We start from the raw sequence: 13,175 nt of genomic DNA, 5'->3' as shown, positions 1-13,175 counted from the left end.
ACTTACTGGGGAACGCACAGCCAAGCCTTATTAGGAGACTACTGGTTTATTACCACAGAAACAGAGGAGAAATTCTCCATGTGCGTTCTAAATAAACCCTGCACCAGTGAGGTCACAGCTCGCAATTGTCAAAAACCTGTTTCCCAGTGATTACTGATTTTACTGGATTCTTACCACTGATTAGCAATTTCATAATCTTGCACTGGTGTCATCTTAACTATGTCTGAACTGTGACCTCACTGGTCCAGGGTTTATTCAGAATCCACATGGAGAATCTCTCCTCTGCTTCTGTGGTAACAAACCAGTTGTCCCCTAATAAGGCTTGGCTGTGTGTTCCCCAGTAAGTACAGGTTAACTACCCATTAGCTCCTGATTTATTCCACTTTGGTTTCCTTGGTAACTATCAATTAGTCTTGATTAGTTCCTCTTCATTTACATGGTAACTAACCAGTAGTCCCCTAATAAGGCTTGACTGTGTGTTCCCCAGTAAGTACTGGTTAACTACCCATTACTTCCTGATTTGTTCCTGAGGTGTCCCCTAGTCGTTGATCAAATTTTGTGTACCGTATTGTAAAGTATTACCAAATTCAATATTAAATCTGAATGATGAGAGTATCTGAAGCTGCTGTTGAACTTCACATCCACTCATTATGAAACAGGCCAGTGATCAAATACAGTTTTGAGTTTCTCACTCCAACAGAAGCAGCAGCATTAATCTAAAAAGACCCATCTTTAATCTTCTTTTTCTTGATTGTTTTCTTTGTCCTTTAAGCTTGTAAAGTCAAACGTTAAGTAAAAAAATTCAGACAAAAACAAACAAATTAACACGCTTTTTTTTTTTTTTTGGACAGATTTTTAAAAATCTCCTCGATGGAAGATGTTTAAAGGCAGAAAAATGTTCAGTTTAAACGTTGAACGGAGAATTATTAGCACAAGTTTCCTCTTTTTTCTGATTTTTCACTTTAGCCCTCTTTTGGAACTCGTGGTCGCCTGTCCGTCAAAGCGTTAGCTCGACTGCCCTCACGAGTATTTGTATTCTGATTAGTTAATTTGTTGGGGTAATGTGGTAATTTGAATGTCCAGCAGAGCGCTGTTAAAATGCTCCTGACCCGTCTTTAACCTCAATTACCGCACGGAATGGTGAAAATACTTTAAAGTCATTACAAGCAGTGAGAGGAAACAAGATTTTTGTTGAAAACAGGCACGACAAAAGAAGCATTAAGTAAAAAAAAAAAAAGTGATACAGGACCAGATTTGTGAATAGAGTAAATATTTACAACAGCTTTTCATGTGAATCCAATCCTCATATATTTATCACCAGTTTTTCCTCCAGCTGATGAGCAGCATTATTATCAACCTCTTAAACCGTCTCCTCATTTCTTTCGCTGTTGATGTCAATTGATCCTCTTCCTTTGTCACTTCCTCAGTCTCTTATTTTTGTGTGTTTTGTGTGTTCACTGCTTACGTCTCCAGCCCAGCTGTAATGAGTAAAGGTTGGCCTGTCTGCTCTTCAGTTGTGCTGTCAGTGTCCATGCTTTGACTATTAGCTTTGACCTTTACTTGCTGCCATAACGAGTAGGAAGTGCAGCGAGAGGGGAGGGAAGGACCTTGGACAAAAGCTAATTTATCTCAAAGGATTCAGGTTCCTCAATCTTTTGTCTTGCTGTGTTCTTTTGTGAAGAAATGCAATTGTTTTATGTATTTCACCCCTTTGCTAAGAATATTAATGTTAAAGTAGTGACATTGGTGCAGTGGTTCCCAACCCTCATCCCTGAGGAACACCATCCTGCATATTTTAGTTGTTTCTCTGCTTTAACATTCAGTGATTTCATTATTTCCTCAAGTTCTGCAGAAGCCTGTTAATCACCCGTTCATTTAAATCAGGTGTGTTGGAGCGGAGAAGCAACTAAACCATGCAGGATGGTGTTCCTCAAGGACCAGGGTTGGGAACCACTGTTATTAGTGCATCTCAAATATATGAAAATAATTTCTTAATATCCAAGGTGGAAATGTAAGAAAATAGCCTTGTTTTCTTACAAATAGCACCCATACATTCATGATTGTGGCTATGGAGTGAAACATTGATCTGTTACATTTCTGGAGAGTTGTAAAATTAATTTGTATAACAACATTAAGAAAAATGCAAAATCCACACACCCTTACATTCACACATACCTTCATGGCCATCGAGCCGGTTTAACTTTTAAAGGCAGTGAACCCCTCAGTCTTTTTTTGTTTTGTTTTGAGGCACCTCAATTTTGGTCAAGCTTGAAAATATTCCACTTTTTTTCTGCGCAGACTACATTTCCAGTTTTCATGGCAACATAAATGAAGTTATTTTATTAAGTCCAAAAGCAAGGCACACTTCAACATATTTAATGACCTGGCGAGTTAACGCTTCTCATATTCAGTAAGGGTTTTCCCTCTTTCTTTTTGGCCATTTATCCTTCAAACTTATTCATCAGTTTTTCTTCCCACATCCTTTCTATACTCCCCAGCACAAATCCCCTATTCATTACTCTTCCTCATCCATCTGTCCACCCTCATCCTCTTCATACGTGCAACAAAATGAAATAAAAAAAATGAATAAAGGAAATGAAAATCAACAATTAATTGAGTATAGACTGAAGGAAAATAAGTATACATGATAATTTATGGATACATTAATTATTTCACATGTAAATATTTCTATGTTAAAAGCAAAATAATTTAAATTCCATTCAGATCAGATGATCCTATCATTGCTTTTATTGAAACTGAAATTTTGCACTTTGCTTTGTTTAAAAAAAAAGTCACGTCGAACTAAAATGATTACAGGAATCACCATTAAATACAAAATCTTACAAATTAATAATTTTGCCTGTAACTGTTATCATTGTAACATTTTGGCTCTGACATCAGTCTGTGCTGATCACGTGGAGACGTGCCAGGGGATTTTACAGCAGATTATGTTTTTACAGCAGTGAAGTATAAACAGGCTTTTTTCCAGCTGTGAAACAATGAGGGATTGTGTTTGTGCAGTTTGGATGTGTGTCTGATGTGTGTGTTATTGATTGATATTGTTGTTATGTCAGCATGACTTTACCTTGGCAACGCAGTCTCAAAAACTCTTCAGGCTGTTTTAACGAGTGCCTTTTCTCTGAAGGAGAGAAATCCCTCCATCTGGCACCACAGAGTTGCTTTGCCCTGACAATGCACTTTTTTCCCCTTAACACCCCCCCACACCACCACCACCACCACCACACACAGTCTGCATTGTTAGAATAGTGGACTAATATGAAACGAGGATTCACTGCTTAATTTAAAAAAAAATCATTTTAAAACATCAACTATCATTTTATATTTAACAGTGCATTAAAACTAACAATTTTAGGTTGTTCTTACAATATTCATAAATAAAAATACAAACAAATTCATTGCCTGTTATAATGTGACACCAGGCAGAGTTCTGGCTGTATACAACTTGCATGTTCCCTTTCTGCACTCGTTCACGTTTCCAGCTGAGCTGCTTGTTAAGATTACTTTGACTCTGAGACCTTTCGTTGTTCAAGTCCAGTAATTTTGTTGCTTGCATGATTTTTTGCTGAACCATCCATTTAAAATACTACTTTTTGTTCCTTTTTTGAATGCTTATGCATTCTACTGTTAAAAAAAAAAAAAAAAAAGTATATTTGTCTTGTTACAGTGTGAAATAAGAAGCCTTTGTTTAAAAACTCAAAATGCAGTTTTATGCTTGCATATATAAAGCTTTTGTGAAACAAAATAATTGAAATCCTGTTTAAAAAACTAAGGAAAGTTTACATGCCATCAACTAAATCTAAAACATTTGTGCTGCATAACTATTTTTATTTCAACAATAGTTCAGTATAGATGGCTAATAAATAGTTTATAGATACATTATTAATTCCTCTATAAACTCTTTATAAATCATAAATAACTGATTATTATGCATTAATTAAGGGTAACAGAGACTTGAAACTGACCAGATTCTTGCCAAATAGTGAGCCAAATCTCCACCTATATATTTCATTGTTATATTAAACATTTCAGACTAAGTTACTACCTTGTAAGCACAATAAGCATTTGTAAACCTATTGTTTTAGGATATAATATTAGTTATAGATACTTATAAGTCAGTGATAAAGTACAATATTATATGCTAAAGAAATAGGTTTGCAAATGCTTATTGTGCTTACAAGGTAATAACTTAGTCTGAAATGTTTAATATAACAACTCTAGATAAAATATATATTTGGCAGATTTGGCTCACTATTTGGCAAGAAACTGGTCAGTTTTGTGTCTCTGTTATCCTTAATTAATGCATACTAAGCAGTTATTTATGATTTATAAAGAGTTTATAGAGGAATTAATAACGTACCTATAATCTATTTATTAGCCATCTGTAAGAAGAGCCTTATTGTAGTGGTACCAATATCTCTATATGAAGGCAGACTAGAAGTTTATGCATGCGCAATAAAAAGGCTTTTAAGATTTGTAATTTAAACAACATTTAAAATTACATCTTTGAAAAGTAAAAACAAAAGTAAAGTAAAGTAAAAGTCCTTCCTGCCAGCAGCTGTTAGACTCTACAACCATCACTGCTCACAACAAACTCGATAAGGATTAAATACATGCTGATCTCTGCTAAAACACACACTCTATTTACAATACAGTATTATAGGCAGTCTGTCCTTATCAATGTTCCAACACATATTGAACATTGTTATTGATATTGTTTATATATATTTTTTTTTAACATTTAGGAACTTTTGTGTGAAATCTTTTTATCTGTTGTTGCTGCGGTTACACTTGAATTTCCCATCCGTGGGACAATAAAGGCTGTTTCTATTCTATTTCTATTCTAAGTAGAACAATTAATAATGATTATGGCAAAAATAGTAACTTTATCCTTCATTCTTAATAGTGTTTGTACAATATTAAAGTTTCTCTTTTGACTTTTCTTGTTAAAAAAGTCCTATATGTTGTCTAATGGCTGCTGTGTCAAACACCTCTCAGATCTAATGGGATTTTTTTTAAAACTACAAAATAAACCCAGTGTGAACCCATCTTGTACATAACTCGATGCCCTCTCCAGCTGTTGCGGCAGCAGCTGCCAGGACTTAAATGAAGCGTGTTACCCCCGAGAGACACAGTCCTGCTCTGCAAATCATTATGGAAAAGACAAATGTTTCTGCTTAGTGATTTACTCATATCACTGCATAGAATCAAAACAATTTTGAAGCACATGCAGCCAACCTGACAAGTTCATGCATAAAATGTGAAACATTTTACAACACTGAATCATGCAAAGCTGTTTTTGGGGACTCATTTCTAGATTTTGAATACAGAGTTGAAAACAAATATGATAATCCCTGTATTAAAAATCTCAACACAGATTATCTGCTGCAAAATACAAACTCAATGTTTTAACACTGTAAAAAATGTTTAGTGAAGATGAACAAATATGGAGTTACATGTGATTCCAAAGAATTGTCTTTTGGCCTCGCCTTTGAATACTTTTCCAAAGGCACACTGGACAGCTTGCCTTTTTGTCATAAAGAAAACCAAAAGTAAAAAAAAAAAAATAAATAATGTAATATTGCATGGACATCGGGGGCAGTTCCTCTGGATTGGCAGACCAAGGTGGTGGCCCCCCTATTTAAAAAGGGGGACTGTGTGATCCAACTAGAGGGGGATCACACTCTTAAGCCTCCCTGGTAAGGTCTATTCAGGGGTTCTGGAGAGGAGGGTCCATCAGATAGTCGAACCTCAGATTCAGGAGGAGCAGTGCAGTTTTCGTCTTGGTCGTGGAACACTGCACCAACTCTACACCCTCAGCAGGGTCCTGGAGGGTGCGTGGGAGTTTGCCCAACCAGTCTACATGTGCTTTATGGACTTGGAGAAGGCGTCCGACCACATCCCTCAGGGAACCCTATGGGGGGTACTCTGGGAGTATGGGGTACCAGGCCCTTTGATACGGGTTGTTAGGTCCCTGTACAACCGGTGTCAGAGTCTGGTCCGCATTGCCGGCAGTAAGTCGGGCTCATTCCCAGTGAGAGCTGGACTCTGCCAAGATTGCCCTTTGTCACCGATTCTGTTCATAACTTTTATGGACAGAATTTTTAGGTGCAGCCGAGGTGTTGAGGGGATCCGTTTTGGTGGCCTTAGGATTGCTTCTCTGTTTTTTGCAGATGATGTGGTCCTATTGGCTTCATCAGGTTGTGATCTACAGCTTTCGCTGGAGTGGTTCACAGCTGAGTGTGAAGCGGCCGGGATTAGGACCAGTTCTTCCAAATTCAAGATCATGGTCTTGAGCCATAAAAGGGCAGAGTGCTTTCTCCGGGTCAGGGAGGAGGTCCTGCCCCAAGTGGACGAGTTTAAGTATCTTGAAGTCTTGTTCACGAATGAGGGACAAAGGGAGCGAGGGATTGATAGATGGATAGGTGCAGCATCTGCAGTGAAGTGGGCGCTGTACAGGTCTGTTGTGGTGAAGAGAGAGCTGAGTTAAAAAGCAAAGCTCTCAATTTACCGGTCAAGCTACGTTCCTACCCTCATCTATGGTCATGAGCTTTGGGTTGTGACCGAAAGAACGAGATCTCGGATACAAGCGGCCGAAATGAGTTTTCTCCGCAGGGTGTCTGGGCTCTCCCTTAGAGACAGGGTGAGAAGCTCGATCATCCGGGAAGGACTCAGAGTAGAGCCTCTGCCTCTCCACGTCGAGAGGAGCCAGTTGACGTGGCTCGAGCATTTGATTAGGATGCCGCCGGGACGCCTCCCTGGTGAGGTGTTCTGGACACATCCCACCAGGAGGAGACCCAGAGGAAGACCCAGGACACGCTGGAGGGACTATGTTTCTCAGCTGGCCTGGGAACACCTTGGGATTCACTCGGAGGAGCTGGCCCAAGTGGCTGAGGAAAGGGAAGTCTGGGCCTCCCTACTTAGGCTGCTACCCCCGCGACCCGACCCCGGATAAGCAGAAGAAAATGGATGGATGGATGGACGAATGGATGAAAACCAAAATAAATATGACACAATTAACAGGAGCCCAAGGAAATAAAGGGATTAGGAGCAAAATATGGTTTTCAAATGATGACGGGATGGTTAACACTTGGTTCTGGTATTCAGGCTAGAATTCAAACAAATTTAGAGTTAACTGTGAATTTCCAATCTAGATTGAGAGTAGAAAACACTTTGACAAGGGTAAACAACATACACACCACAAAGTCACTTCTTCACCCTGAACACAATTATTATCATCTTCATTTTGGCACGTTATCCAGTTTAAAAACACATATATTTCCATTATTAAATGCATTCTTTGTCTCTAATCTATGCAGGAGCTGGAGGCTGGTCTCCTCTGCTGTCAGATAAATACCAGTGGTTGGAGGTGGATCTGGAGAGACGGACCCAAATCACTGCTGTCGCCACACAGGGCCGCTACGGCAGCTCTGATTGGCTGACGGCCTACCTGTTGATGTTCAGTGACACAGGGCACAACTGGAGACAGTACCGGCAGGAAGACAGCTTAGGGGTAAGTTTCCTGTCACCAGTAAATATTCATTTATTCATGTTTAGCAACAATGTACAAACTAACAGAGACACAGTTTAAAAATCCTTTGAAATCACAAATGCCCAGCTGCAAAAAAAGATAACTGAGATATGATGAGTATGAAATTAACATGGTCACATTTGTTACAGATTACACACCCTGGAGCCAATAATGTTTGGAGTTTTTAATTAAATAATTTTCAAAACTTGTCACCATTTTTCAGTTAATTTTTCCTGTGATATCTTAAACCCAAAACAAACAAACAAACAAAACAACAACAAATGGATTGGAACAAGATTTCAATTGGCAGAAGTATTGAAATGAGGTTGACTTTATGACTGAACTAAATTATATGTATTATATTGATGATGAGGAAAAAAAGTAATCCAGAAGTGAAAGAAAACCAGTGTTCTACCTTTAACATGTCTATAATTAGAAAATGACCATTAACATTAATATAGTTATGCTTTATTAGCCTTTAATTTTATAAGTAATTGTTGCACGTATTATTATTTTTTATTATTGTCATTCTTATGACCAAAAATATCCAGTCATTTAAAGATAAATTCAGTTTTACATTAATAAAAATTTAACTTCATTAAGACCCTTTGCTTTGAATTTTGTGAATCTTTATTACATTTAAAGAGATGTCTGTCATTATGTTTTTATGAATCAAACATGTGGACAGTGATGAAGAGGTACTGAAGAGAACAGGACTTTAATAACTTTTAAAAAAGCTGAAAGACAGTAAGCTGGAAGAATAAGTACTGAGAGGAATGTTGATCGAGTGAGTGCAGCTGGGCTGATTGGTAAATGAGGAACAGGTGAGAAATAGGAATCGAAAGCAGCTTTGAACAAGAGGAAACAATGCTAACTGACATGGGGAGGAAACATGCAGGAGATTATAAATGAAGCAAGAATAAAACATTGTAAAATTACTAAACACTTTAATAGAGGCTAAAAATAGTTGTTTAGATCATTTTTACTGCTATTCAACTCATTGCTTCTATGTTGTTTTTATTGCATTTATTTATGATATATTGTGTTTTTTACGTCCCATTTTTGGTATTATGTTATCTTTATTTTCATTTAATTTACAGCACTAAGTACTTTGAGTTACCTTCGCGTTTGAAAAGTTATTTATGAATAAAGTTAAGTTGAGTTGTTTTGGTTGCCGTACACTAACCTGGACCTTGTTTCTTTATTGAAGGAAAAACTCTTTGGTATTTTTAGCATACATTTTATTTAAATTATTTATAGGTATCAAAATTACAGGAAGCCATGTTGCTATACGTTTACTGAACGTTGGATTTAAATCAGAAGCAGTCAGCCATGTCCGCCTCTTTCTTAGAAGAAAAAAAAAAACAGCCCTCTTCTTATTGAAGCAGCCTGAAGAGCAACTTTTAATTCAAATTTGACAGATGATTTTCTCTCTGTGTGAAGGTTACACATTTTCTCTGGCAGAGATCACTAGAAAGAATAGTGGTATGACTTTTTAAAGCTTAAAAACTGTTAATCTGACAGGCAGCATGAAAGATGCTGCATCCAAATTAAAATGTTTTAAAGCTACATAGTCATGGTAGCTTAGTGTCCCAGAAAAGATGAAGAATTTCACTTTAAATCCCACCTCATCATCAGTCACAGCTTCCCTCTGACTTTAGCAACTCACATTTTTTTTTTCCTGTCCGTTCTTAGTGGAAAATGAAATACTTAAGTAAAGAAACAACCAATTGAACTTGTTTGAACTAAATAATATTGTGCTTTTTTTCATTCACATTAATTTTTGACTTGTTACCACAAACTAATGACAGCTGTTATTGAAAACAAGGTTTAGATCATATGTGTCAAACTAAAGGCCCGGGGGCCAAATGTGGCCCTTGTTGACATCTTATCTGGCCCCCAAGATGATATGTGAAACGCAAAATACTTCTATCTCTTGGATTTTTTTCAGCATTCTTTGATTATGATGTCAAAAGCACAACAGAGAGCATCAAATGAGACCAGTTAAACGCTTGTTGAGGAACCTGTGACTAAGAAAAGATGTTGGGTATCTGATTTGAGGAATGTAGTTTCTGAAATTGGCCCTTAATTTGAAAAATATTTTAATTTTGGCCCCCATTTGTAAGTGAGTTTGACACCCCTGGTTTCGATGATCTACAGGAAATTGGGAACAGAACACAATTCAAATATATATTGCTGAATAAAATATTCAAACATGAACTATTCTAATATAGCAGTTCCTTAATGACATGGACATGACCCCTGAAGGTGAAGAACATACTGTTTTATTCTTTTAATGACAAAAAGTGATGCTGCTGAAACTGTTGTTGCTGCTTCTGCTTTAGCAAGATTAAAAAAAAGTTATTTTAAAAGATTTTAAATTAAGTATTCTAATATTTTTTAGACGGGCACATCTTCAGCCACTGTTGCTCTTCCCTCTTCTTTGTCCCAGTCCCTGCCTATGTCTCTCTTTGACTGAAAGCTTGTCAGAAGCTACTCATATTTCAAAAGGTTCTCGGGCGAGTAAGAGAGATGCCATTCTCCTCAGCATCCTCAGCGGGAAACAGAGCCATTTGTTGAGCTTAACGCCTCGCTGCCCAGCCGGCTCAGTCCTTCAAAGCACTGAACGGCACTGAGATCACAATTATGCAGAGCCAGGGAAGCCAATCTTCCTCACAAAGCCTCATCAGTACACACTCAGCAGACGCACACACGCAGAGAATGTCACAAACTCCTGAGTAAGTAGGGCAGACATGAGCAAAGCATATGCATTTAAATACATGAACACATGGCTGCAGCTTGTTTTTGGTGTTTATTGGTCCCTTGCAGGATAGAAAGGCAGGTGTTTCTCTGTGAGTGCCTGTCAACCACAGGGACTCACTGGGTTTTCACAGGCAGCTGATTGAGAAAATGGAACCCATTAGTCTTTTAAGAGAGGCTTGGTACGAACATAGAATAGGATCCAGCGTTATTGATCAACGAACAGAGATGAGGGGAAAGGGAGACACATCATCAGCAGATAGGATCAATGGCCTGGGTTAGCAGAAAGTTTGAAAATGCATACGGGTGTCTCAAGACTGGCGAGGAAAGGGAAACTTTTTCTCCACACTGAGTTTAAAATAATGAGAACTAGTGCTGCATCCTTTTCATCTGAAGAACTTTCAGGGGTTTTATCTGCATTTTGGTATTTTTGCCAAAGGTTTTTTATAGATTTTTACTGTCATTAAAAACCATGAAAGTGGATTTCAAACACAAAACTGTAATTATTTTAATTGTAACTCAAGGTACTTTTTACATTACTGATAAAAATTGAATTGTTCTCTCAGTTCAAATGTCTTAACTTAGACTGGACTATTGCAATGGTTTGTTATCTGGGTGTCCAAATGCTTCTTTGAAAAGTCTTCAATTAATCCAAAAATGCTGCTGATCTTGTTGTTCCATATTTTCCTAACAGAGCACTTCGCACTCAGACTGCAGGCTTACTCGCGGTTCCTAGAGTTTCCAAAAGCAGAAAGGGAGGGAGATCTTTCAGTTATCAGGATCTTCTCTTGTGGAACCAACTTCCAGTTTCTGTCCATAAGGCTGACACATTGTCCAGTTTTAAGACTGGGCTTAAGACTTTCCTTTTTGATAAATCCTATAGTTAGGGTTGGCTGCCTTAAGCTTAGACTACTAGATGACAAAATGACCCCATTTCCTTAAATTATTTGCTAAAATTGAATAGTTTTCATTTGATATTATTTCTATCTAACATGTGATTCTCATCCTGCCATTGTGTATCTGTTCCTCCTTCCTGTTTCCCTCAAACCCAGCTGGTCAAAGCAGATGGCCACTTGTCCTGAGCCTGGTTCTGCTAAAGGTTTCTTCCTCATGAGGGAGTTTTTCCTTTCCACTGTTGCCTTCATGCTTGCTCAAGATGAGATGGAGTTAAATTAAATGCAGTCTGCTCCTCAGATAAATAGTGTTAACTTATTGTTTAATGTATATGAACGTTTCTGTTCAGTGCCCTGAGACGACTTCTGTTGTGACTTGGCGCTTTATAAAAAAACTGAATTGAACTGAACTGAACATGTCATCTTTCTAGAAGTTGAAGCAAACTACCATGTAATTGTTCTGTTGAAGTCTTTTCCAGGTAACAGTAACGCTGACTCTGTGGTCCAATATAAACTTGAGCAGCCAGAGATCGCACGCTACCTTCGCTTGGTTCCTCTGGACTGGAGCCCCAATGGAAGGATTGGACTCCGGCTGGAAATATACGGCTGCAGATACAGTAAGTCTGTCATCATTTATTCCTGCACCAAACCAAGCACTGGCCTCTTCTTCATAAACCAGCATGCCCTGATTAAAACATTAAATATAGGCTGAATCTGGACTTTATATGTTCATGTTTAAAATATATTCTAACAAACTGTGTTAGACAAAATATCCATTACTTGATGATGGATATTAGACATTGATCAGTTATCTGTACTGCCTTACACTGAACTTAGATTTGGGAGCAATTAATTTAATTGTCAGCACTTGATTGGATTTAAAAGACATAAATTGTCTGTTGTTGCTCTAATAAACACTGAAACATATGTTTTCATTTTCTTATTATGAATGGACTGTAATAAATGACTGTAATTAGTTGCTGAATTTTAATCAGATAGTTTAATGAATTAAAACAGTACAGATTTATTTGGAAAGTTTGCTGAAAACTGAGTTTGTAGAAAATTAATAATGTTCAGAATCTCAGACTCCCTTACAAACAAATATTAATATTCATCCAGAATATATGAATGTTTAATTTTATTAGTTTAATCAATAATGCAGGGAAAGCGGTGACATGTTTATAGATTCACAAAAAGTCTGCTCAATAATGGTAAAAGTGATTGACCCTTTTTATGTCTACTCTTCAGTGAATAATAGAAACACAGTCTTCACAGTTTTGCTTTAGACATCAAACTTTTCAGCACTTCTTGACAAAAACGAATCAAAAATGCACAAACTTATGAAAATACAAATCGGTATTGCTCAAACAATACAAATACTTATTGTTTGTCAGCTGATTGTTGATAATGCAGTCATTTCTGAAACATTCATCAAGACAATACAAAGTATATGTCACAACTCTTTGCTACTATCCATTTATTCAGTGCCTAAAACAAATTTATTAAAACAGTTTCAAACTATCTTAATTTCAGATATTCTTTGTTCTGCGTTTAAAATAATTTGCGCAAATAATTGTGACCATCCAAACTGAATGTTAAGAATTTGTTGACAATCTTACCAAAGTGAATTTACAGTATTTTGTAATGCAGTAGTCCCTCTCTACTTCACGGTTCATTTTTCGTGGTCTCCCTCTATCGCGGTTTTTCAAAGTAAGATTGGACATGACACACAATGGCTGATTGATGGATGAGCCGCATGATCGGCATGAAATTTTTATTAAAAATACATTTGTTTAAATGATTTAGCACCCGTGTGCAACCCACAGCTGTGGGATAACTTCCTGCTGATCAGCTGATCTCTGCTTGTCAGAGCAGAGAAGTGGGCGTGGCCAAGTGTGACCGAGGCAGAGAGCTGAAATCATGACATTCTGTGCTCTTTTAGAGCGTTTAGAGTTTAGAAACTTTGTTTAGAA

At 37.4% G+C, this 13,175-nt stretch overlaps 1 protein-coding gene across 1 annotated transcript in view; it reads left to right on the top strand.

Annotated features, from left to right (window-relative positions):
* LOC119407674 (contactin-associated protein-like 4) overlaps positions 1 to 13,175 on the top strand; it is a 100,311-nt gene that overhangs the window by 27,672 nt on the left and 59,464 nt on the right. The window contains exons 3-4 of the mRNA XM_037674493.1: positions 7,338 to 7,531; positions 11,672 to 11,819. Of these exons, the coding sequence (XP_037530421.1) occupies positions 7,338 to 7,531; positions 11,672 to 11,819 (342 nt within the window). The remainder of the gene's footprint in view (positions 1 to 7,337; positions 7,532 to 11,671; positions 11,820 to 13,175) is intronic.

This window comes from Nematolebias whitei, chromosome 3 (genome assembly GCF_014905685.2).
Source record: "Nematolebias whitei isolate Nwh7 chromosome 3, NemWhi1, whole genome shotgun sequence".
In the NCBI taxonomy this organism is placed as follows: domain Eukaryota; kingdom Metazoa; phylum Chordata; class Actinopteri; order Cyprinodontiformes; family Rivulidae; genus Nematolebias; species Nematolebias whitei.
Note: the sequence above shows the minus strand (reverse complement) of the source record. Positions and strands in the feature narration are given on the sequence as shown.